The sequence below is a fragment of the Pseudophryne corroboree genome, chromosome 8 (assembly GCF_028390025.1).
Source record: "Pseudophryne corroboree isolate aPseCor3 chromosome 8, aPseCor3.hap2, whole genome shotgun sequence".
Classification (NCBI taxonomy): domain Eukaryota; kingdom Metazoa; phylum Chordata; class Amphibia; order Anura; family Myobatrachidae; genus Pseudophryne; species Pseudophryne corroboree.
This window is the reverse complement of record NC_086451.1, coordinates 446578247-446604203: the sequence shown is the minus strand read 5'-3', so window position 1 is coordinate 446604203 and position 25957 is coordinate 446578247. Positions and strand designations below refer to the sequence as shown.

Below are 25957 nucleotides of genomic sequence, written 5' to 3'. Positions count from 1 at the left end.
GCCCTTGGCCTGTGTTGGTGCTTGTTTGTTTTAATGGTCTGTATGCTGTTTTTGACTGTCATTTGTGTTCTCTTGTAGGTGCTTTGTTTTGGTTGACATAAGCCTTGGTTATTGTGATTTATTGGTGTGCTACAGAACACCAAGACTTTCTTTATTTTGGAGCAGGTAAGTGCCCTTGGCCTGTGTTGGTGCCTGTTTGTGTTTGTTAAAAGTGTTGTGATTATGTTTGTTTTCCATTTGGGAAATAAATGTTTTTTGGGTTACCAGGATTGATCTGCAAAGTAGTGTTTTTCTTTCCTGGACTAGCTACTAAATGCCTTTTTTTTTTTTTCATAAATGTGTTTTTTTTTTTTTTGTTGTTGTTTCTGATGTGTTTGATGCTCTGAAATTTTTTACGTAATTTTTTTGGGGATTTTTCAAAATGAAATATGTATTTTTTGGAAAAATAATAATATATATTTTTTTTTTATTTTTAATTTAATTTTGTTCCTGAAAAATGTACGCTCCTGCAGTAAGTTGACACCACATTTTTTTTAACATTTATTGTTTGTATATTTTTGTCACTTTGTTTTTGTATTATTCAACTTTTTTTTTTTTTTCTCAAAAAAGTGTGTTATGTCAATATTTATTGCAGCCGAAGCCCTACCTCCCCAACCCACGCCAGCACTCCCACCCCAACCGCCAGCCCCACAACCACAACCGGCTCCTCATCAACCAAGGCAACGGAGGCGTGCTAGGCCACCAATTTTCAGAACCCGTGTCCTACTTTTTGGGATGCCAGATGATGTGGTGGTGCGTAGATACAGGCTGCCACCACATCTAATCCTAGACACTCTCTCCATAATAGAGAGTGATCTGGAGTCTGAAATTCGGTATCCTACAGCAATACCACCATTGACACAATTCCTTGCTGTGTTACATTTTTTAGCTACAGCCTCATATCAGCATGTTGTGGGAGACCTGGTTGGCATGTCGCAGGGCCAGTTCAGTAAGGTCCTGCGGCGTGTCTGCCAGGCTTTCCTAAAGCGGGTGAAGCAATTCATTGATATGCCTTTGGATGTTGGTGCCCTAGATGTGGTGAAGCGGCAATTTGAGGAAGGTGGTAGTCGCTTCCCACATGTTATTGGGGTTGTGGATGGCACACATGTTGCTATTCAGCCACCAAGACATAATGAAGAAATTTATAGAAACAGGAAACTGTTTCATTCTCTGAATGTAATGGTTGTTTGTGGGCCATCCCTCCAGATCCTTTCCCTGAATGCCAAGTTTACTGGAAGTTCACATGATGCATATGTCATTAGACAATCAGGGATATGGCAGAGATTAAGATCAAGTCAACGAGCAGACATGTGGTTATTGGGTGAGTTGTTGCTTAAATTTTTTTAACCAAAAAAAAAAAACTTGACAAATATACTATTTCTAATTTTTGGATTTTCTTCCAACAGGAGACCGTGGATATCCTTGCACCCCCTGGCTCATGACTCCTTACCGTAATCCCAGGCCAGGACCACAGATGGCATTTAACTCCACGCTTACTGCCACTAGGCAGCTGGTGGAGCGCACAATTGGTGTCCTTAAAGGGCGGTTTCGTGTGCTCCACCGCACTGGTGGCGACATCATGTATTCGCCAGAGATGGCAAGTAAAATAGTGGTCCTGTGCGCAATACTACATAATATCGCGGTAAGGAGTAGTGTAGAGCTTCCTCAGGCAGAGGAATTGCCTGATGAGGAGCCAGGGGTTGTTCGACACTTCGGTGGGGGGAGTGTTACACGGAGGGGGAGCCAAGTCAGGGCAAGGATTGTTGCCGAATATTTCAGGTATAGTGTTTAGTTTTTTTCTATTTTAAAATATTTAATAACACAGTATGCTTATGTTTTTTAAAAAATGTTGACATTTTGTATGATATTGTAAAGTGATTGTGTAAGGCTTTTGTTGTGTTGGAATGGGTAATTTTTATTCTCGTCAAAATCCGCAAACCCGTTAAGCTTACAATGTTTAGTTAGAAAACAAAATACTGTAATGTTGCTAAATAGTGTCCTTATTTGTTTTATATCCTCAAATCCTGATTATGTAAACAAACACACAAACAAATGATACTCAATGTTGCCCACTTTGTGACTGTCCAGCTGAATGATCACACAAACTGTGGTGAGTACACATATATGTATAGTAATTTAAAATAAACTGTGTGTCTCTGTGTCTGTTTGTGTTTTTTTATGTTTTTGGTTTATGATAAATATTTGCTTCTGCTAATGCGTATTTCCGCTCGTACGAAATAACACTCTGCTCTTCACAGCATTGCAAAGATCAATAAAGTTATTAGAAATGACAACATAGATTTTGGACCAATCACATGCTAACAGACACTATAAATATATGCCCAAATAAGGAAAACGCCATTGCCATGATGCGTGCAGCACCGTTCACCAGGCGGGAGCTCCGCGTGCTGGTTGCGGTGATGGACCGCCGCGTAGGCCGCGTTGGGCGCTTCATCCCCAATCGGGTTAAGCGCGAGGCCTACGCGGAGGTCCGCCGCCTTCTGCGGACTCGCGTCCGCAGCAGGCGGACAATCATCCAACTTGAGAGGAGGTGGAGTGATCTCCGCAGGAGGACTCCCGATCTGTTGGCGGAGATCCGCCAGCAAATACGAACTATGCATACACGAAGTAAGTTACATTACATAACATTATTCGCATAAATTGTGCTAATGGGGGAAAATCCAAGTTGTTTGCAGCAGGAATTTAGTGAACAATTGGGCAAAACCATGTGCACTGCAGGGGAAGCATATTTAACATGTGCAGAGAGAGTAAGATTTGGGAGGGGTGTGTTCAATCTGCAAAATAATTTGCATTGTAAAAATAAATCAGCCTGTATTTACCCTGCACAGAATAAAATAACCCACCCAAATCTAACTCTCTCTGCACATGTTATATCTGCCTCCCCTGCAGTGCACATGGTTTTGGCCAATTGCAAACTAAATTCCTGCTGTAATCCCCTTGGAATTACCCACAATTTACACTAAGTGGTAGGCTAATTGCAACCTTGAGTGTCCTTTTTTTGAAAATAGGACAGTGTGTGTGGTTAGGGCAAACAGTACTGACTGTAGCAAAGTGCCACCAAACAAGTGCATGTTTTACAGAATTAATAACCAGGAAGGTAACTGTCCCCAAAATCTAGATCAGTGCTGTCTATATAATAAGGTGCCTGGAATAGTGATCTGGTGAGGTTGCCTAGACCAGGCAATATGACTCAATGGAAGAGATTAAGAAATGAGCTTCAAAAAATACTTTGGAATCATTTAGTTTGATGTGGGCAACATGAAGAGATTTTTACAATGTTAATTTTTAATCCAAAAAAAAATAATATTATTTTACATGGAACAGAACAGTGAAATTTCTAAATGTTTACTATGTAATTTAACATGATAACTATATTTTTTAATAATTAACATTATAGGACGACAACAACGGCAGAGATCGCAGCCCCCTTCCCCTTCCCAGTCCCCCTCCCCTTCTCAATCCCCCTCCCCTTCCCAGTCCCCCTCCCCTTCTCAATCCCCCTCCCCTTCCCAGTCCACATCAGCTTCCCACGCCCCCTCAGCTTCCCAGTCCCCCTCAACTTCCCACTCCCCCTCAGCTTCCCAGTCCCCCTCAGCTTCCCAGTCCCCCTCAGCTTCCAACACCCCCTCAGCTTCCCAGGCCCACTCCACTTTCCACTCCCCTTCTCACCCCACCTCTCCATCTCTTTCTGTGACCCCTTCTCCTCCTTCCCATACCCCTTCTCCTTCCACTTCAAAATCCCCTTCTCAGCCCCCCTCACCCTCTATTGGCTTAACTTTCTCTCCGCACCCCTCGCCCTCACAATCAGACCCACCCTCTGAAAAAAAATCCCCAATCCAGCCTCCTTCCCCCATCCAGCCTCCTTCCCCCATCCCTCCTCCTTCCCCAATCCCTCCTCCTTCCCCCATCCACCCGCCTTCCCCCATCCAGCCGCCTTCCCCACCCAGTGAGTGGGCACAAGAAGCCCCTGATGTTTTTCCTGCAAGCCATCATGTTGCAGAGGAAAGTAAGTGTTTTAACATGTTAACAAAAAACACAAAACCTACTAACACTTACAATGACAAAACATGCAGTGTTGTACTGTTGGAATTGTTGTACCAAGGACAACTATTTGTGTGATTATTCATCGTCTACATGTTGCATTTCCATTTTTGAGAGTGAAATTATATGTACAGTGTTTATGTAGCCAATGTTTTGTGTGTCCACTGTAGGTCGACACTCATTTGGTCGACAGGTTTGCCAGGACAACAGGCTTTATATGTGTTAGGTTTTGAGGGAAACAGTTAGACCAGAGTGGAGTTTAGTATGTTGTTGGTCTTTTACACTTGTGCCTGTGTAGTCTTCATATTTGCACTTACAAATCACATGCTTCACTTTGTTAGGCAGCCTAATGACACAATGATTTGTGGTGTGAAAGTTACACTCTGAAAATTATGTTTGGATACATTCAAACCTGTTTGACCTTATTTAGTAAGGGCAGCTTTCAGGGATTGTGGGCATGCTAGGATATGTTGTCCTTCTGAAGATGTTGATATGCAGTGTGATGATGCAGGGCCAACCCCCCAAAAATGTAATTCTCGTCACTCCAGATGTGAATGAATGCCAACATGGTGTAACATTTACTAAGATGGTAGTTCTCTTTAACATGGGATGTTGCCCATAGCAACCAATAAGATTATACTTGTTTTTTTTAAGCACTTCTACAAGATAATATTCTTAATTTGGATTGTTTGCTATGGTCAACGTTCTATCTTAAATAGAACTCACAGAGTAGTAAATGTATCCCATGGTCTGGTACACTTTTCAAAGCAAAAAAAAAAAAAAATGCTGAGCAGGCTTGTGTGTTGTTCTGCTAATGATTTTTCAGTAAAACAGCCATGATGTAGTAACTTTGCCATTAAAGCAGGCCAGTCCAAACTGCGGCCCTCCAGCTGTTGAGAAACTAAACATCCCAGCATGCCCTGACACAGCTTTTGCATTCTCGGACCCAAAAACTGTGTCAAGGCATGCTGGTATATGTAGTTTCACAACAGCTGGAGGGCCGCAGTTTAGACAGGCCTGCATTAAAGTGTGGTTTGGTCCTTGCTTGTAGAATAGGTATTGTGAGTAAGTTAGTAATGTTTATGTTGCCTCTTAATTACAGATGTTGCAGTTGGAGATCCCACAACTTTTGCGGCCATTCTGGATACCATGCAACAAAATCTGCTATCCTTGCTGGCTTGTGTGGAGCAGCTTAAAAAATTTTCATGATTGTTTTTTGTTAAAAATTTTATATTTTCAGTTTTAATTTTAACAAATTATAAAAAAAAAAAAAAAACCAAATCATATTTCAAGTTAAGCGGGTGTTGTGTTTATTAATGCAATAAAGGAACAGCAGATTGCCTATCATACATTTATTACCTTAAACATTTCACACATCTAACGTACGTTGTAAAAAAAAATAAAAAAAAATTAGATTGTTATTGTCTAAATAAACATGCAAACACCTTCATTCACAAAATTAAACTCTACACCAAAAAAACATTATAAAAAATTAGACCAGGCACATTTCAAACATCTATCTTTATATTTTAAAAAATTAAATGTTGCAGGACAATTATGCCTACAAAGTGTTCCTCAGGTATTTTTAAAAGACTTAATTGATCATGAACATTACAATTCCTTACACTAATTGGATTCGTAATTGAGGAGGGCTTGTGGACTTTTAACAGAAAGGTGTAATTCCACTTAATAGGAAAAAAACCCCATTGTGGTGCGTTTGGGCGAAAAAGTGAGCACTTTTAATTATGAATGTGTAAATCTACTACAACTTAGTATTTTTACGATGAAGTATGTGTTAATGCGATGGTTTCGCATTGCTGCGATGTCATTTGGCGTACGCCCACTTTGTGTAATACTGCGTACGAATGAGCAAAAATACGTTGGGGGCGGTTGTTCGCTAATTTACTACGTTAACGCAACTTTGCGAATAGGTTGTGCGAACGAAAAACTTAGCGATCAACTCGGAATGAGGGCCTTTATACAGTTCTAGTTTCTATCTTACGGGGATTTCCCTGCATTCTTTCACTTTCTCTTACGTCCTAGAGCAGGCTTGTCCAACCCGCGGCCCGCATGCGGCCCAGGTCGGCTAGTAATGCGGCCCAGTGTAATTTTTTAGTTTTTAAGAAATTCTGAAGTTTCAAGTTACACTGCCGGCGCTTGCGGCCGGGGCACATCACAACGGTGACGCAAGCGCGCTTCACCCGCCCCATCCATTTTTTTTTTTTGCAGAGTACGGACACCACATGTGAAGCTGAGCCGGCCCCAGCAGGCTGTCAGCACATCCTGATTGGATTGCTGCCGCTGGGACCAGCACCAGCTCACGCCCTCTCCGCTGTCAGTCACAGTGTAGCCCTCCTCCGCTGCATAGCGGCACACGTGACTGAGCAGCACCAGAGTAGAGGAGCCCAGCGGAGAAATTGGTTCTACAAGAACTCGTAAGTGAGCCGGGGAGGGGGGGGTCTTAAGTCCGTGGCCGCGCCGCTGTACAGTGTCCGGGGGGGAATCGGGATCTGAAGTCCGTGGCCACGGCCCGCGCCACTGTACAGTGTCCCGGGATGGGGGGAGAGAGGAGGTCTGAACCGCTGTACAGTGTCGGGGGAAGGGAGGGTCTGGTCTGAAGTCCAGCGCCACGCCGCAATACAGTGTCCGGGGGGTTTCTTGGGAGCTGGGATGGACTTGATGTCCAGCGCTGCAGCAGTAAAATGAGGCCGGCGGTGTCTAAACTCCACAGTACAGATTGGTTCGGGGGGAGGGGGTAACGAGGATGAAGTCAGGTGCCACTGCAGTACAATGTGTCCGGGAGGGGGGGGGGGGGGGGTTTGGGGTCCGCTGTCAGTCACAGTGTAGCCCTCCTCCGCTGCATAGCGGCACACGTGACAGCAGCACGGAGCTCAGCCCAGCGGGAGAAATTTGTGGGCCCTTGAAGAAGCACAGTGTGGAGGAGGGGTGGGGGTGAGGAGAGGAAGAGGTGAAAGGTTGGACACCCCTGTCCTAGAGGATGCTGGGGTCCACATTAGTACCATGGGGTATAGATGGGTCCACTCTGAGCCATTGGCACTTTAAGAGTTTAATAGTGTGGTCTGGCTCCTCCCTCTATGCTCCTCCTACCCAGGGCCGGTTCTAGCCCTTGTGGCGCCCCGGGCAAAAATAAGAGCGTGGCTTCATACAGGGGCGTGGTCAGTTATGCCCCCTGTAGATTTGTGCCCCCATTTGTGCCCCCTGTAGAGTTGTGCCCCCAGTAGAGTTGTGCACCCAGTTGAGTAGCGCTGCTTACAAAAAAAAATAAAAAATTTAATTAATACGTACTATACCCGCTCCTGATTCCCGACCACTGCTGACCTCCGTCGGCGCCGCTCCTCAGATCTATGGGAGAGACGTCATGACGTCTCTCCCATAGCACAGCACAGACACCAGAGGTCAATTATGACCCCTAGCGTCTATGTGCCAGTCCCACAATGCTGTGCGGTGCGCGATGACGTCATCGCGCACCGCACAGCAAAGGTCCTCTCCACGAAGGTAAACTAGACGGGTAGCGTCTAGTTTCCTTCACAGCATCGGGGGGCACTGACCAACAGTAGCGGATCTTACCATGGCGGCGGCGACCTCCGGAAGGCGGCGCCCCGGGCAAAAATCCTGTGTGCCCGTAGCAAGATCCGCTACTGCTCCTACCAGACTCAGTTTAGAAAATGTGCCCGGAGGAGCCGGTCACAGCTAGGGGAGCTCCTAGAGCTTCTTTAGTTTTATTATTTTTCTAAGAGTTAAGTTAGGCACAGGGAGGCTGCTGACAACAGCCTCCCTGCTTCGGGAGACTTCGGGGGGGAGTAGTGTCCGCCTTGCGGGGTCTGAGCCACTATCTCCGCTTACAGGACATTAGCTCCTGAGGGTGATGATCCCTAGCCGCCCCAGGCGACCGCTCACTCCCGCAGCATGCCGCCACCCCCTAACAGAGCCAGAAGATTCCGGTGGCGAGTGAGTCACCAGCCCCCTCAGCAAGCGAGGAGCCGGTGTGAAGATGGCGGCAACAGGGTCGGAGCGCAGTATTAAACGCGCTCCGGAGGCTCAGCGGTACATAGTGCGGCGCTGTGAGGGGCGCCCTGAGCCAGCACCTATACCCTACACTGGTCAGCAAGCCTATCAGGGACCTCGGTTACACTGCCAGCAGTAATCCTCAGGCCAGTATAAAGAACTGAAGAGTGGGAAGCAGCGCCATGTTCAGGGGGCGGAGCTTCTCTTCAGAGCGGACCCAGCAGCGTTCAGCGCCATTTTCCTGCCTGCAGATCCCGTACTGAGATGCTGACAGGGAGAGCTGTCCTTCTAAGCAACTCCAGCTATCCTGTGCGTACCAGGGGGTTGTAGAAGGGGGGGAAGGCGGTTTATTACTGTGTAGTCTATTAAGATGCACAGTATGCGCTAGGTAGTTTTACTGCATCTACCTGGGAAGCGCTGTGTGTGTGCTGGCTCCAAGCTCTGTGCTTCTCTGAAGGATTTGGGGGGAAACTGTCTGACATTTTCCTGTGTGAGTGTGGGTGTATGCTTCTCACTTAACCATGTCCAAGGACTCTGTATCTTATGCTGCAGAGGACACTTCTCCAGAAGAGTCCATTCCATGTACCCAGGAACGTACTGTATTGTCTCAGATTCCTGTTACTGAGCCTGAATGGCTAACCTCTATTAAGGGACTGATTTCTGAGATCTCTACTAGGGTAGCCCATACTGAGACTGAAACTCAGGTTTTAAAGAAGTCTATGGCAGTGTGGTCAGGTTCCATTCCCTCTAATACCCCTAGCGTATACCCACAGAAGCGTGCACTTGCCCAGATTATGCAAGATGACACAGATACCGACTCTGACACGGCAGACGGTGGTGGGGATGTGACCGATGTGTTGAGGGGGGCGGCATCCCATGCAAAAGGGGTGCAGCTGATGATTGAAGCCATTAGAGATGTGTTAAACATTGCGGATACACCACCGGTGCAGGTTGAGGAGGCTTACTTCACAGACAATAAGAAAGCCTCGCTAACCTTCCCTGCGTCCAAAGAATTAAACGGTATATTTGTTAATTCCTGGGAAGACCCAGAGAAAAAATTCTAGATTCCCAAACGGATTCTGGTTGCTTTTCCCTTCCACGAAGAGGATAGGAAAAGTTGGGAGACCCCTCCCATAGTTGACGCGTCTGTCTCCAGGCTGTCAAAAAAGGTGGTTTTGCCTGTCCAGGGTTCTACCGCGTTAAAAGAACCGGCTGATTGTAAGATTGACACTACGCTCAAATCCATATACACTGCTTCAGGGGTGGCATTAAGGCCTAATGAAGAGTTAGCACAATAGCATGTGCAGGGCCGTTTCTAGACAATTTGGCTTCCAGTGCGAGATTTCAAAATGTGCCCCTCCCCCCCATTGCTATAAAAAAAAATTGTGTGCCCCCCCATAAAGCCATAAAGCCACAAGAAAAAGCATGCGCGCGCCTTTGGCGCGCGCTCCCGACAAGGGTGTGTGGCCTGATTGAAATGGGCGTGGTCTCATTAAAGTGGGCGTGGCCTCGTCTGATATCATCAAAAAAATTAAAAAAGTCCCCTTTTTACACATTACAGCAAGCAAGTGTCCCCATATTACACAGCGCGGCAGGCAGGTGTCCCCATTTTACACAGCGCGGCAGGCAGGTGTCCCCATTTTACAAAGTGCGGCAGGCAGGTGTCCCCATTTTACACAGTGCGGCAGGCAGGTAACCCCATTTTACTAAGTGCGGCAGGCAGATATCCCCATTTTACACAGTACGCATGCAGGTGTCCCCATTTTACACAGTGCGGCAGGCAGATATCCCCATTTTACACAGTACGCAGGCAGGTGCCCTTATTTTACAAAGTGCGGCAGGCAGGTATCCCCATTTTACACAGTGCGGCAGGCAGGTATCCCCATTTTACACAGCGCGGCAGGCACGTGCCCCCATTTTACACAGCGCAGCAGGCACGTGCCCCCATTTTACACAGTGCGGCAGGCAGGTATCCCCATTTTACACAGTGCGGCAGGCACGTGCCCCCATTTTACACAGCGCGGCAGGCACGTGCCCCCATTTTACACAGTGCGGCAGGCAGGTATCCCCATTTTACACAGTGCGGCAGGTATCCCCATTTTACACAGTGCGGCAGGCAGGTGTCAAGTGGGGGGGGGGGGAGAGAGAGATAATACTTATGATCTTCCCGCTCTTCGGGTCCCGCCGACTCACGTCCCTCGCGCGGCCGCCTCCTCCTTCCATGCTTATCTCCTCTCCTCCCTCTCCCCGAGCGCTCCTGCTCGGTGGGCGGGGCTTCGCGGAATGACGGCTCGCCCGCCGCTAGAAACGGCACTGAGCAGGCGTTTGATATTGCAGCTGTTCAAGGAGAGGTATAAATTTGGGTACAGAGCTGGTTGTACTCTAGGTGGACATTTGGATCTGGGTGATTGGCAATTATCATCCCATTGTGCTTTACTCTGCTTTTTGGATGTGTGGCTGAATATCAAACTAACAACTCTAATATATATTTCTTGCATGCGGACCTACCAAATATTCATCATCTATGTTGCATGCTAATATATGATACTGAAAGGTTAAAAAGTCTCTAATCAGAAGGAGCATTGAAACTGTGCTGCATGCATATGCTTACTAAGTGTGCACATTTGATCAATTTATACTAATCGGCTTAATTGTATTTTATATTTGTTTTTTAAATGTTATTTTAGATAAATTTGATACTGGCCGGTATCTTACTGTGATATATGTGTACTATTTTATAAAAGTAAAAAGTTTTTTGCAAAGTGAGAAGCGCTGTCCTTTTTTCTATTTTTGTTCTTCTACATTTGGGGTAATTGGGATCAGTTCCCCGAGTTCAGCTGCTCTCACTTTGTGGGTGACAGCGCCAAGTGTATTTCTTTCTAGTCTTTGATTTCACTCCTCTGGTGGCTGCAACTGCCTCGCCTTCTGGAGGGCCGCAGGTTCGGGGTTCAGAACTGGATCCTTCTAACCACGGATGCTAGTCTCAGAGGTTGGGGAGCAGTCACCCAAGGGGAAACCTTCCAAGGAAGGTGGTCAAGTCAGGAATCCCTTCTTCCAATAAACATCCTGGAGCTAAGAGCCGTGTACAACGGTCTACTTCAAGCAGCACACCTTCTGCAAGACCAGGCCATTCAGGTGCAGTTGGGCAACGTAACGACAGTGGCCTACATAAACCGACAGGGCAGAACGAAGAGCAGAGCTGCAATGTCAGAGGTGACAAAAATCCTCCTCTGGGCAGAAAGGCACGCAGTGGCGATGTCAGCAATCTTCATTCCGGGAGTGGACAACTGGGAAGCGAACTTCCTCAGCAGACACGATCTCCATCCAGGAGAGTGGGTCCTCCACCCGGAGGTGTTCGAGGAGGTAACAAGTCGTTGGGGTGTACCTCACATAGACATGATGGCCCCCCGCCTAAACAAGAAGCTGCGGAGGTACTGTTCCAGGTCGAGAGACCCACAAGCAGTGGCAGTGGATGCCCTGGTAACACCATGGGTGTTCAAGTCAGTGTATGTGTTCCCTCCGCTTCCTCTCATTCCAATAATTCTACAGCTTGTAAAAAGAACAAGAGTTCAGGCGATCCTCATTGCTCCGGACTGGCCAAGGAGGGCTTGGTACGCGGATCTCCTGGATCTACTACTGGAAGATCCGAGGCCTCTACCTCTTCGGGTGGATCTTCTGCAACAGGGGCCGTTCGCTTATCAAGACTAACCACGGCTACGTTTGACGGCATGGAGGTTGACCACCAGATCTTAGCTTAGAAGGGTATTCCGAGCGCTGTTATTCCTACCCTGATACAGGCTAGGAAGGGAGTAACGTCTAAACACCATTGAATTTGGAAAAAAGTATGTGTCTTGGTGTGAATCCAAGAAATTTCCTGCGGTGGAGTTTCAACTTGGACGGTTTCTCCTATTCCTGCAAGCAGGTGTAGATATGGGCCTGCGATTGGGATCCCTCAAGGTCCAGATTTTGGCTTTATCCATTTTTTCAGAAACAATTGGCTGCCCTCCCTGAGGTTCAGACCTTTTTGAAAGGGGTTCTGCACATCCAGCCTCTCTTTGTGGCGCCGACGGCACCCTGGGATCTTGACGTGGTGTTGCATTTCCTGCAATCGGATTGGTTTGAGCCTTTACACGAGGTTGAGGTCAAGTTTCTCACGTGGAAGGCTGTCACAATGTTGGCCTTGGCTTCTGCTCGACGTGTGTCGGAATTGCGGGCTTTGTCCTGTAAAAGCTCCTATTTGGTCTTCCATGAAGATAGGGCGGAACTCAGTTCCTTCCCAAGGTTGTGTCGGTTTTTCATATCAACCAACCTATTGTGGTGCCAGTGGCTACTGACTCCTCAATTGCATCAAAGTCTTTGGATGTTGTTAGGGCTTTGAAGATCTATGTGAAGAGGACTGCTCGTCACATGAAATCAGACTCTCTGTTTGTCCTTTATGATCCCAAGAAAATTGGGTGTCCTGCTTCTAAGCAGACGATTTCTCGCTGGATCAGGTTCACTATCCAGCATGCATATTCTACGGCAGTATTGCCGTGTCCAAAATCTGTTAAGGCTCACTCTACCCGTAAGGTGGGTTCTTCCTGGGCAGCTGCCCGGGGTGTCTCGGCTTTGCAGCTTTGCCGATCGGTTACTTGGTCTGGGTCGAACACGTTTGCTAAGTTTTACAAGTTCGATACTTTGGCCTCTGAGGACCTCAAGTTTGGTCAAGCAGTTCTGCAGGAGACTGCGCGCTCTCCCGCCCGTTCTGGGTGCTTTGGTACATCCCCATGGTACTAATATGGACCCCAGCATCCTCTAGGACAGTGATTTTCAACCGCTGTGCCGCGGCACACTGGTGTGCTGCCAGCGGTTGTCAAGTGTGCCGCCACCGCCAGAGATCCCTGCTGCCAGTCCCCGTCTGCTGCCGTCTTCACTATACAATGATCGCGTAAGAGCTGCCTGCGCTGCCCGATAGTGATACTGATTTACAGCATCACTATCGGGCAGCACAGGCAGCTCTTCTGCGGTCACTGTATAGTGAAGACGGCAGCTCTCCTGCGGGCCCGCCCGTGACCCCTACGACATGGAGTGACTCATAGGTCACGTACACATTACCATCCCGCCTAGGCAGCGACTAGTTTCCCTTCGTGGCCCGTGCTGCTGTGTTCTGCTCCTCAATGCTCCTGCCGCAAAGGGGGAAAACAAAAAAGGTTTGGGCCAGTGCTTTATGATGTGTGTGCAGTGCCATTACTATGTGTGTGGTGGTGTTACTATGGGGGTCAGTGTGTGTGTGGTGGCATTACTGTGGGTGTCAGTGTGTTTGGTGGCATTACTATGGGGGTCAGTGTCTCTGGTGGCATTACTGTGGGTGTCAGTGTGTTTGGTGGCATTACTATGGGGGTCAGTGTGTGTGTGGTGGCATTACTGTGGGTGTCAGTGTGTTTGGTGGCATTACTATGGGGGTCAGTGTCTCTGGTGTCATTACTGTGGGTGTCAGTGTGTTTGGTGGCATTACTATGGGGGTCAGTGTATTTGGTGGCATTACTATGGGGGTCAGTATATTTGGTGGCATTACTATGGGGGTCAGTGTGTCTGGTGGCATTACTGTGGGGGTCGGTGTGTGTGGTGGTATTACTATGGGGGGCAATGTGTGCAATTACTATGGGGAACAGTGTGATGGCATTACTATGAGGGTCAATGTGTGGAATTACTGTGGCACACAGTGTGTTCAAGTACTGTGCATTATTTTAATAACTGTTGGGGACAATGTGTGTGTGTTTTTAGCCTTGGGGACAAATATGTTTGTTTTATTTCCCTGTGTGTGTTTTATTTTTCCGTGGGGTACCGATGGTGTGCCTTGGCAATTTTTAAATCTTTTTGGTGTGCCGCGAACTGAAAAAGGTTAAAATCACTGCTCTAGGACGTAAGAGAAAATAGGATTTTAATTACCTACCGGTTAATCCTTTTCTCGTAGTACGTAGAGGACGTTGGGTGCCCGCCCAGCGCTTCGTTATCCTGCAGTGATTCTTTGGTTCAGTACTGCGTTGTTCTTAGGTAAGTTCTGCGTTCTTTACTGTTTCAGCTGTTGCTGAGTTTTCCGGCTTGTTAGCCTGGTTTGCCTTGTTTGTGTGAGCTGGTATGAATCTCGCCACTATCTGTGTATTTCCTTCTCTCTAAGTATGTTGTCTCCTCGGGCACAGTTTCTAGACTGACTCTGGTAGGAGGGGCATAGAGGGAGGAGTCAGCCCAAACTATTAAACTCTTAAAGTGCCAATGGCTCTTAGTGGACCCGTCTATACCCCATGATACTAATGTGGACCCCAGCATCCTCTACGGACTACAAGAAAAGGATTTACCGGTAGGTAATTAAAATCCTATTTTCTGTGGACTATGGGGCCTATTTATTAAAATTATTTTTACTAAAATAATGTGAAAAAGGGTGTTTTCAGTTTTCACATACTTTTCACATTATTTTAGTATCACTCCAATGTACAGTATTAAAGGGCATTTGGACACGAAAACTGCTCCAGTCCAAGCCCGTTAATTGTCATTTTTTTTAGTAACCCACATCACATTCCTCATACTTATAATGGGAAATGCGATATGGCCGAATTTACTAAACAAAAATGTCATAAATCTTCTCAGTGTGCCCTGTGATAATCTTGCCAGTTTAGGCTGGCGAAATCACATGGCAGCACTGCGATCTGTAGCCTTTGCCCAGGGGCAGAGAATGTTGGGCAAAGGCTGCAGATCGCAGTGCTGCCATGTGATTTCACCAGCCTGAGCTGGCGTTAGGGGCTGACTGACAACTTTCAACCTGGGGGGCAGACTCAAGCAAGCGGCCCAGCTTTTCTCAGGGAATCTGCAGTCAGGTGGCCCTGGAATACTTAATTGCACTGTAAAGAAAAAAGATAAAAAAATTCCTGCGCACTAGAAAGGGTATATTGAACACTTTTCTTTAGGGTGTTAACAATCTCAAAGAATGATTATTTAAAAAACCTATATAATAAGTTAGAGAAATATGAAGGTGAACTAATTTCCTTGTCCACAAGAAATATTCACATTAGAAAATATACCCCATGTGTCGTTGTCTTCACAAAGGGATATATACCATACGTCTCATTTCTTGCAATAAAACAATGGGGGAAAGTCTCGTAATGTGAAAAATATTTGTATAAAATATAATCAAAGTCCGAAAAACAGTCTGTTGTTTATCTGGTATCCTCCTTGTTGTAGCAAGTCGTTCCCACCATATATGACTCCTTGTCTGGCTCCTCAGTTTAGGTGCATGAAAAACAGATAATAAGGAATCATGGTGCAGACTTCTATACAAATTTATTCAAAGACACAATTTTTTACAGTTAAAATGCGTACCAGAAAGGACCTTCCAGGAAGGCACAGTAAAAAGCAAGTAAGGGTATTTGTTGAGCTCCCCCTTATAGAGCTGTACCTTCACCAGGTCCTAGGCAGCAAGAGCACCAACGCGTTTCAACCGTGCAGGTCTTTTTCAAGGTGTAAATGGTATGAGGATAACCAGATTTTTATAGCTAAACAGCTAGAACACACCCACTTCCTGTTACAGAGGGGGTGTGGTTAGTCGTTTTGGAGTTACAAATTTCTTTGGGATAATACAGACAAATCATAGATAATCCTTAGTACATGGTGGAGTTAATAGGTTTTATAACTCTCTTTTTATATTAAAAAGTGCGAGTAATACATTAAACACATAAAATCACGATTGTTTTATTATTATTTCCTGTTTGCGTTCCATCCTCTGGAACGCAACGCGTCATTTCCGGTTCCGCCGGAAGTGACGCGTGTGAACCAAGATCGCGGGCTGGTTATAATGGTGTCAGTCCGCATGGATCTTATTTCCGCCGGAAATGGCCTTTCATGCATGGCGGGGGACGGTCTGTGGTGGTGCGTTCCACGTAGCTGGAACGCATCACACAACTTCCGGTTTAGCCTAGACTCGTAGTTCCATCGAATCAAAAACGGTGTGAATGTTTTTAACTTAATAGGTGACAAGGTACCCCATCGGCCCCCGTTTGCTGGAGGTACTAATGGGTTCCTAAAAAAGATTAAAGTTGCGGTGCGTTCCACAAGGATGGAACGCATCCCGCAACTTCCGGTTTTAACCGGAAATGACCGTTTTAACTGAAATGAAGGTGCTGGATAATGAATGCAATGATACACATGATTAAATTTTTTGCATATGGATTAAATAACAATTGTTCAGTGATTAGTTCAAATAATGAGATCCTCTTTGTTTTTTAGTGTTAGTGGGGACACTTCAATTGCCCACCCACATTTTCACAAATATTAAAAAATGAGTGATAAAACATAAATCGTTACTAAAAGAGACCATAAAAAGAATTTTTTGGAATTTAGCAGTAAACAATCCAACATCCATCCCAAGAAAACGGAAAGCATAATTAATACAGATAAATTATGTTCAAAAACCTTAAAACATGTGGGTTTTTTTTTAAGAAAACACAGATGTGATCTGTTTAAATGAACTGGGCAATTAATGGGTTTGGGGTGGATGGTGGGTGAAGAATTAGGTTTAATTGGGTTTTACAGGAACCATTTGAGTTCGAATTCGGCATTTAAGCCCCACGGTTCTAAGGTTTTAACCTCATGTATTGCCCTCATTTCTGCCTTCGCTAAGAAGGTTTCTTTACCTTTGGTTCTCCAGTGGCCATCTACTTTTTTTATCCCTATAATGCTCTTAATACTGGAGAGAGAGCAGTTATGTTTTAAAGAGAAATGTTGGGAAACAGAATGGTTGGGAAAACCTTTTTTAATATTTCTTAGATGTTCAGCCCATCTTTCTCTGAGTTTTCTAGAGGTTTTCCCTATATATTGGAGTCCACAAATGCATTCTATCAGATAGATGCAATTTGGGCTGTTGCAAGTAATGAATTCATTAATCTTAAATGTTTTTTTGGTCGAATTGGAGATGTAATCAATTATTTTGGTGGGTTGGTTAGTGTGTGAAGTACACACGATACATGAACCACATCTGTGGAAGCCTTTAGTCTTGATTCTTCCTGTCCTTTTCTCAGGTATAGCACTTTTGACCAGTCTATTTCTTAGGTTAGGTGCTTTTCTGTATACGAATCTTGGTTCCGATGGTATGATGTCTTTAAGGATGGGATCTTGTTTCAATATATACCAGTTTTTTCTCATGATGTGTTCAATCGTTCTGTATTTATTGTTAAAGGTTGTGATGAATGGTATTTTTGGTTTTTCCTCCTGTTTGGTTTTATCCTTATATTGTAAGAGGGACTGTTGAGATGTTTCTCCAAACTCCTCGATAGCCTTATCAATGGGAGATTTGTCATATCCTTTAACCAGGAGTTTTTCTTTCATAACTTCAATCTGATCCGTGAACACTTCTTTCTTTGTGCAATTTCTACGTATTCTTTGTATTTGTCCTTTGGGAATGTTTTTGAGCCATTGAGGGTGATGGTGACTGGTTACAGGAATATAAGAGTTACTGTCAGTGGGTTTGGTGAAGTTCCGTGTGATCAGTGATTCTCCTTCTTTGTAGATGGTGAGATCGAGGAAATTCACTTCCGTGATACTGATATTATAAGTTAATTGAATGTTGTATGGGTTTATGTTGAGCGATCTGCAGAATTCTTCCAGACTTTCTTTGTCTCCTGTCCAAACAAAGAGGATATCGTCTATAAAACGAATCCATAGGGAGATATTCTCCTTCCATGGGTTGTTATGCCAGATTACTTGGTCCTCCCACCAACCCATAAAAAGGTTTGCGTAAGACGGGGCAAATTTAGTGCCCATGGCAGTGCCCTTTTTTTGTATGTAGTATTGATTGTTGTACCAGAAGAAATTATTTTCCAGGATGAAGGAAATAGATTCTTTAATAAATTCCAGTTTTTTTTCATTCACAATCTCATTGTTCTTCCTCAAAAAGTATTCGACTGCTGTAATTCCTACCTGGTGATCTATGATCGTATAGAGAGACGAAACATCTGCAGTTACTAGTAGATGTTGATCAGTGACTTTTACTCTCTTTAGCTGGTTGATGGTGTCGATAGTATCTTTAATGTATGAGGGAATCTTGAGTACTTCTGGCTGGAGATGGGCATCTATAAATTGGGACAAATTGGATGACAAAGAATCTGTGCCTGCAATTATGGGGCGTCCTGGGGGATTTATCAAATCCTTATGTATTTTAGGAAGAATGTATATGACAGGTAGTACCGGGTGTTCTCTTATGAGGTATTTCCTCTCTGAATCCGTAATGGTTCCATTTTCTTCATATTTATTCACCATGGAAATGAGATTTTTCTCAATCCGGTCCGTGGGATTACTTCTTAGGAGGCCATATGTTGTCCGATCTTCCAGTTGCCTCAAAATCTCTTGATTGTATTTGCAGGTGTCCATAATCACAACCCCTCCTCCCTTGTCTGCTGGTTTGATGGTGATGTTTTCATTTTTTTCAAGGTTCGTTATGGCTGCTTTTTCTTCCTTAGAGATGTTATGATTGAATGATTTCCTTTCATTAATCTGGTCTACTTCCGCGCAGACAATTCTGTTGAATGATTCTACAAAACAACCCCGGCTGAAAGTGGGGTTAAATGTAGATTTGGGTTTGAAAGTAGAAATATCCCCATTTTGCGCTACTTTTTGACCAGCAAAATACTTTTTCAAAGTTAAATTCCTGACAAATTTTTGAATATCTACATACGTGTCAAACTTATTCAGTTTATTCACTGGAGCGAACTTCAGACCTTTCTGTAGAATGGTTCTTTCATTATCCTTTAGTTCATGTTGACTCAGGTTGAAGATCTTTACAGAGTGGTTTTCCATGCTTATAGATGTAGGGTTAGTTTCTTTATTCATTTTTTTGGATTTTCCATTTCCTCTTTTTCCTCTATGTGTTCTTTTCTTTATCTCCATCTGTTTCTTTTCCTTTGACTCTGCTCTAAAAAATCTTCCCTGTTGAGAGTGTTAAACCTATCGAACCTATTTGTTGTTTTTATCGAATAGTGGTCTTGTTTTTGAAAGCGAGGATTTTCTTCATAACTTCCATTGGTGGACAATCTTCGACGAGGGATTCTTTGTTTATTTCTGGGGTTGTTCTCCTGATATCTTCTTTCCCAGTTAACTTTTCTTTCTCTGTAATTTCTTTCTTTTTCTTGATATCTTTCCCTATGATTTCTTTCTCGTTCTTGGTATCCTCTTGGTTTATATCTTTCTCCATAATGGAGTGGTGTGTCTGGATCCATAAATTGTATCTTTCTATTTTGTCGTGGTGAGGGTCTACTGCGATTAAGCAGTGGGGTATGAACAGGACAATAGGATGGAGTATTATATTCCTCCTGATCAATGGTGATCAAACTATCGACTTCTTCGATTTCTTCAATTTCTTCAGTATCTTCTTTTTCAATATCTTTAATGTCCCTATTGTATTTATTTTGTTTTCTTGTTATAATTTCTTTTTCTTTTTTAATGATTCTATATTCCAATTCTTTTTCTAATTCCTTGCATTCTTTTGATTCACGAAAGGGTTCTATTAGAGTGGTTAACTCACTGATGGTTTTTTCTATTCTTGTTAATTCTTGTTTTCTTTCGTTAATAATTAGTTCCATTAAGGATAGGGAACATTTATTTAAAATGATACCCCATTCCTTATCAAAACTGTCATTCTCTGTTTTAAAAGTGCAGGATTTGTGGATTTTTAAGCCCTTTGGCACTAATTCTTCTGCTATGTATCTCTCGAGGGTGGCTATCTCCCACCAAGTTTTACTTTCCTTGATGAGAATTTTTTCAAGTTTACCTGTTATACTGTTTAAATCTACATTGGATAAATCTGTAATTTCTTGATCATTTTTACCTTTGACCATATCAAAAACGGAATTGACTAGGAGTCTTCGTTTTTCTCTATACCCCAGCATGGTCAGCAGATGGTGGGTAATGGATAAGTATACACAAAGAAGGCAACGGTACCACCTGCGATCCTTGCTTGTAAACTGGCTGCTGGAATTTTTAAGTGACTCCACTAATCACAAAGCAACATAAAGAAAAAAGATAAAAAAATTCCTGCGCACTAGAAAGGGTATATTGAACACTTTTCTTTAGGGTGTTAACAATCTCAAAGAATGATTATTTAAAAAACCTATATAATAAGTTAGAGAAATATGAAGGTGAACTAATTTCCTTGTCCACAAGAAATATTCACATTAGAAAATATACCCCATGTGTCGTTGTCTTCACAAAGGGATATATACCATACGTCTCATTTCTTGCAATAAAACAATGGGGGAAAGTCTCGTAATGTGAAAAATATTTGTATAAAATATAATCAAAGTCCGAAAAACAGTCTCTTGTTTATCTGGTATCCTCCTTGTTGTAGCAAGTCGTTCCCACCATATATGACTCCTTGTCTGGCTCCTCAGTTTAGGTGCATGAAAAACAGATAATAAGGAATCATGGTGCAGACTTCTATACAAATTTATTCAAAGACACAATTTTTTACAGTTAAAATGCGTACCAGAAAGGACCTTCCAGGAAGGCACAGTAAAAAGCAAGTAAGGGTATTTGTTGAGCTCCCCCTTATAGAGCTGTACCTTCACCAGGTCCTAGGCAGCAAGAGCACCAACGCGTTTCAACCGTGCAGGTCTTTTTCAAGGTGTAAATGGTATGAGGATAACCAGATTTTTATAGCTAAACAGCTAGAACACACCCACTTCCTGTTACAGAGGGGGTGTGGTTAGTCGTTTTGGAGTTACAAATTTCTTTGGGATAATACAGACAAATCATAGATAATCCTTAGTACATGGTGGAGTTAATAGGTTTTATAACTCTCTTTTTATATTAAAAAGTGCGAGTAATACATTAAACACATAAAATCACGATTGTTTTATTATTATTTCCTGTTTGCGTTCCATCCTCTGGAACGCAACGCGTCATTTCCGGTTCCGCCGGAAGTGACGCGTGTGAACCAAGATCGCGGGCTGGTTATAATGGTGTCAGTCCGCATGGATCTTATTTCCGCCGGAAATGGCCTTTCATGCATGGCGGGGGACGGTCTGTGGTGGTGCGTTCCACGTAGCTGGAACGCATCACACAACTTCCGGTTTAGCCTAGACTCGTAGTTCCATCGAATCAAAAACGGTGTGAATGTTTTTAACTTAATAGGTGACAAGGTACCCCATCGGCCCCCGTTTGCTGGAGGTACTAATGGGTTCCTAAAAAAGAATAAAGTTGCGGTGCGTTCCACAAGGATGGAACGCATCCCGCAACTTCCGGTTTTAACCGGAAATGACCGTTTTAACTGAAATGAAGGTGCTGGATAATGAATGCAGTGATACACATGATTAAATTTTTTGCATATGGATTAAATAACAATTGTTCAGTGATTAGTTCAAATAATGAGATCCTCTTTGTTTTTTAGTGTTAGTGGGGACACTTCAATTGCCCACCCACATTTTCACAAATATTAAAAAATGAGTGATAAAACATAAATCGTTACTAAAAGAGACCATAAAAAGAATTTTTTGGAATTTAGCAGTAAACAATCCAACATCCATCCCAAGAAAACGGAAAGCATAATTAATACAGATAAATTATGTTCAAAAACCTTAAAACATGTGGGGGTTTTTTAAGAAAACACAGATGTGATCTGTTTAAATGAACTGGGCAATTAATGGGTTTGGGGTGGATGGTGGGTGAAGAATTAGGTTTAATTGGGTTTTACAGGAACCATTTGAGTTCGAATTCGGCATTTAAGCCCCACGGTTCTAAGGTTTTAACCTCATGTATTGCCCTCATTTCTGCCTTCGCTAAGAAGGTTTCTTTACCTTTGGTTCTCCAGTGGCCATCTACTTTTTTTATCCCTATAATGCTCTTAATACTGGAGAGAGAGCAGTTATGTTTTAAAGAGAAATGTTGGGAAACAGAATGGTTGGGAAAACCTTTTTTAATATTTCTTAGATGTTCAGCCCATCTTTCTCTGAGTTTTCTAGAGGTTTTCCCTATATATTGGAGTCCACAAATGCATTCTATCAGATAGATGCAATTTGGGCTGTTGCAAGTAATGAATTCATTAATCTTAAATGTTTTTTTGGTCGAATTGGAGATGTAATCAATTATTTTGGTGGGTTGGTTAGTGTGTGAAGTACACACGATACATGAACCACATCTGTGGAAGCCTTTAGTCTTGATTCTTCCTGTCCTTTTCTCAGGTATAGCACTTTTGACCAGTCTATTTCTTAGGTTAGGTGCTTTTCTGTATACGAATCTTGGTTCCGATGGTATGATGTCTTTAAGGATGGGATCTTGTTTCAATATATACCAGTTTTTTCTCATGATGTGTTCAATCGTTCTGTATTTATTGTTAAAGGTTGTGATGAATGGTATTTTTGGTTTTTCCTCCTGTTTGGTTTTATCCTTATATTGTAAGAGGGACTGTTGAGATGTTTCTCCAAACTCCTCGATAGCCTTATCAATGGGAGATTTGTCATATCCTTTAACCAGGAGTTTTTCTTTCATAACTTCAATCTGATCCGTGAACACTTCTTTCTTTGTGCAATTTCTACGTATTCTTTGTATTTGTCCTTTGGGAATGTTTTTGAGCCATTGAGGGTGATGGTGACTGGTTACAGGAATATAAGAGTTACTGTCAGTGGGTTTGGTGAAGTTCCGTGTGATCAGTGATTCTCCTTCTTTGTAGATGGTGAGATCGAGGAAATTCACTTCCGTGATACTGATATTATAAGTTAATTGAATGTTGTATGGGTTTATGTTGAGCGATCTGCAGAATTCTTCCAGACTTTCTTTGTCTCCTGTCCAAACAAAGAGGATATCGTCTATAAAACGAATCCATAGGGAGATATTCTCCTTCCATGGGTTGTTATGCCAGATTACTTGGTCCTCCCACCAACCCATAAAAAGGTTTGCGTAAGACGGGGCAAATTTAGTGCCCATGGCAGTGCCCTTTTTTTGTATGTAGTATTGATTGTTGTACCAGAAGAAATTATTTTCCAGGATGAAGGAAATAGATTCTTTAATAAATTCCAGTTTTTTTTCATTCACAATCTCATTGTTCTTCCTCAAAAAGTATTCGACTGCTGTAATTCCTACCTGGTGATCTATGATCGTATAGAGAGACGAAACATCTGCAGTTACTAGTAGATGTTGATCAGTGACTTTTACTCTCTTTAGCTGGTTGATGGTGTCGATAGTATCTTTAATGTATGAGGGAATCTTGAGTACTTCTGGCTGGAGATGGGCATCTATAAATTGGGACAAATTGGATGACAAAGAATCTGTGCCTGCAATTATGGGGCGTCCTGGGGGATTTATCAAATCCTTATGTATTTTAGGAAGAATGTATATGACAGGTAGTACCGGGTGTTCTCTTATGAGGTATTTCCTCTCTGAATCCGTAATGGTTCCATTTTCTTCATATTTATTCACCATGGAAATGAGATTTTTCTCAATCCGGTCCGTGGGATTACTTCTTAGGAGGCCATATGTTGTCCGATCTTCCAGTTGCCTCAAAATCTCTTGATTGTATTTGCAGGTGTCCATAATCACAACCCCTCCTCCCTTGTCTGCTGGTTTGATGGTGATGTTTTCATTTTTTTCAAGGTTCGTTATGGCTGCTTTTTCTTCCTTAGAGATGTTATGATTGAATGATTTCCTTTCATTAATCTGGTCTACTTCCGCGCAGACAATTCTGTTGAATGATTCTACAAAACAACCCCGGCTGAAAGTGGGGTTAAATGTAGATTTGGGTTTGAAAGTAGAAATATCCCCATTTTGCGCTACTTTTTGACCAGCAAAATACTTTTTCAAAGTTAAATTCCTGACAAATTTTTGAATATCTACATACGTGTCAAACTTATTCAGTTTATTCACTGGAGCGAACTTCAGACCTTTCTGTAGAATGGTTCTTTCATTATCCTTTAGTTCATGTTGACTCAGGTTGAAGATCTTTACAGAGTGGTTTTCCATGCTTATAGATGTAGGGTTAGTTTCTTTATTCATTTTTTTGGATTTTCCATTTCCTCTTTTTCCTCTATGTGTTCTTTTCTTTATCTCCATCTGTTTCTTTTCCTTTGACTCTGCTCTAAAAAATCTTCCCTGTTGAGAGTGTTAAACCTATCGAACCTATTTGTTGTTTTTATCGAATAGTGGTCTTGTTTTTGAAAGCGAGGATTTTCTTCATAACTTCCATTGGTGGACAATCTTCGACGAGGGATTCTTTGTTTATTTCTGGGGTTGTTCTCCTGATATCTTCTTTCCCAGTTAACTTTTCTTTCTCTGTAATTTCTTTCTTTTTCTTGATATCTTTCCCTATGATTTCTTTCTCGTTCTTGGTATCCTCTTGGTTTATATCTTTCTCCATAATGGAGTGGTGTGTCTGGATCCATAAATTGTATCTTTCTATTTTGTCGTGGTGAGGGTCTACTGCGATTAAGCAGTGGGGTATGAACAGGACAATAGGATGGAGTATTATATTCCTCCTGATCAATGGTGATCAAACTATCGACTTCTTCGATTTCTTCAATTTCTTCAGTATCTTCTTTTTCAATATCTTTAATGTCCCTATTGTATTTATTTTGTTTTCTTGTTATAATTTCTTTTTCTTTTTTAATGATTCTATATTCCAATTCTTTTTCTAATTCCTTGCATTCTTTTGATTCACGAAAGGGTTCTATTAGAGTGGTTAACTCACTGATGGTTTTTTCTATTCTTGTTAATTCTTGTTTTCTTTCGTTAATAATTAGTTCCATTAAGGATAGGGAACATTTATTTAAAATGATACCCCATTCCTTATCAAAACTGTCATTCTCTGTTTTAAAAGTGCAGGATTTGTGGATTTTTAAGCCCTTTGGCACTAATTCTTCTGCTATGTATCTCTCGAGGGTGGCTATCTCCCACCAAGTTTTACTTTCCTTGATGAGAATTTTTTCAAGTTTACCTGTTATACTGTTTAAATCTACATTGGATAAATCTGTAATTTCTTGATCATTTTTACCTTTGACCATATCAAAAACGGAATTGACTAGGAGTCTTCGTTTTTCTCTATACCCCAGCATGGTCAGCAGATGGTGGGTAATGGATAAGTATACACAAAGAAGGCAACGGTACCACCTGCGATCCTTGCTTGTAAACTGGCTGCTGGAATTTTTAAGTGACTCCACTAATCACAAAGCAACATAAAGAAAAAAGATAAAAAAATTCCTGCGCACTAGAAAGGGTATATTGAACACTTTTCTTTAGGGTGTTAACAATCTCAAAGAATGATTATTTAAAAAACCTATATAATAAGTTAGAGAAATATGAAGGTGAACTAATTTCCTTGTCCACAAGAAATATTCACATTAGAAAATATACCCCATGTGTCGTTGTCTTCACAAAGGGATATATACCATACGTCTCATTTCTTGCAATAAAACAATGGGGGAAAGTCTCGTAATGTGAAAAATATTTGTATAAAATATAATCAAAGTCCGAAAAACAGTCTGTTGTTTATCTGGTATCCTCCTTGTTGTAGCAAGTCGTTCCCACCATATATGACTCCTTGTCTGGCTCCTCAGTTTAGGTGCATGAAAAACAGATAATAAAAAAGACCTGCACGGTTGAAACGCGTTGGTGCTCTTGCTGCCTAGGACCTGGTGAAGGTACAGCTCTATAAGGGGGAGCTCAACAAATACCCTTACTTGCTTTTTACTGTGCCTTCCTGGAAGGTCCTTTCTGGTACGCATTTTAACTGTAAAAAATTGTGTCTTTGAATAAATTTGTATAGAAGTCTGCACCATGATTCCTTATTATCTGTTTTTCATGCACCTAAACTGAGGAGCCAGAC

General features: G+C 42.8%; 2 protein-coding genes across 2 annotated transcripts in view; both read left to right on the top strand.

Moving 5' to 3' along the window:
- Positions 1-5398, top strand: part of LOC134949551 (putative nuclease HARBI1) — a 144337-nt gene extending 138939 nt beyond the window's left edge. Inside the window, exons 9-13 of the mRNA XM_063938193.1 lie at positions 79-1360; positions 1446-1818; positions 2128-2149; positions 3458-4066; positions 5204-5398. Of these exons, the coding sequence (XP_063794263.1) occupies positions 616-1360; positions 1446-1818; positions 2128-2131 (1122 nt within the window). The 5' untranslated portion in view covers positions 79-615 and the 3' untranslated portion in view covers positions 2132-2149; positions 3458-4066; positions 5204-5398. The remainder of the gene's footprint in view (positions 1-78; positions 1361-1445; positions 1819-2127; positions 2150-3457; positions 4067-5203) is intronic.
- TAP1 (transporter 1, ATP binding cassette subfamily B member) overlaps positions 1-25957 on the top strand; it is a 209578-nt gene that overhangs the window by 84714 nt on the left and 98907 nt on the right. The window lies entirely within an intron of this gene.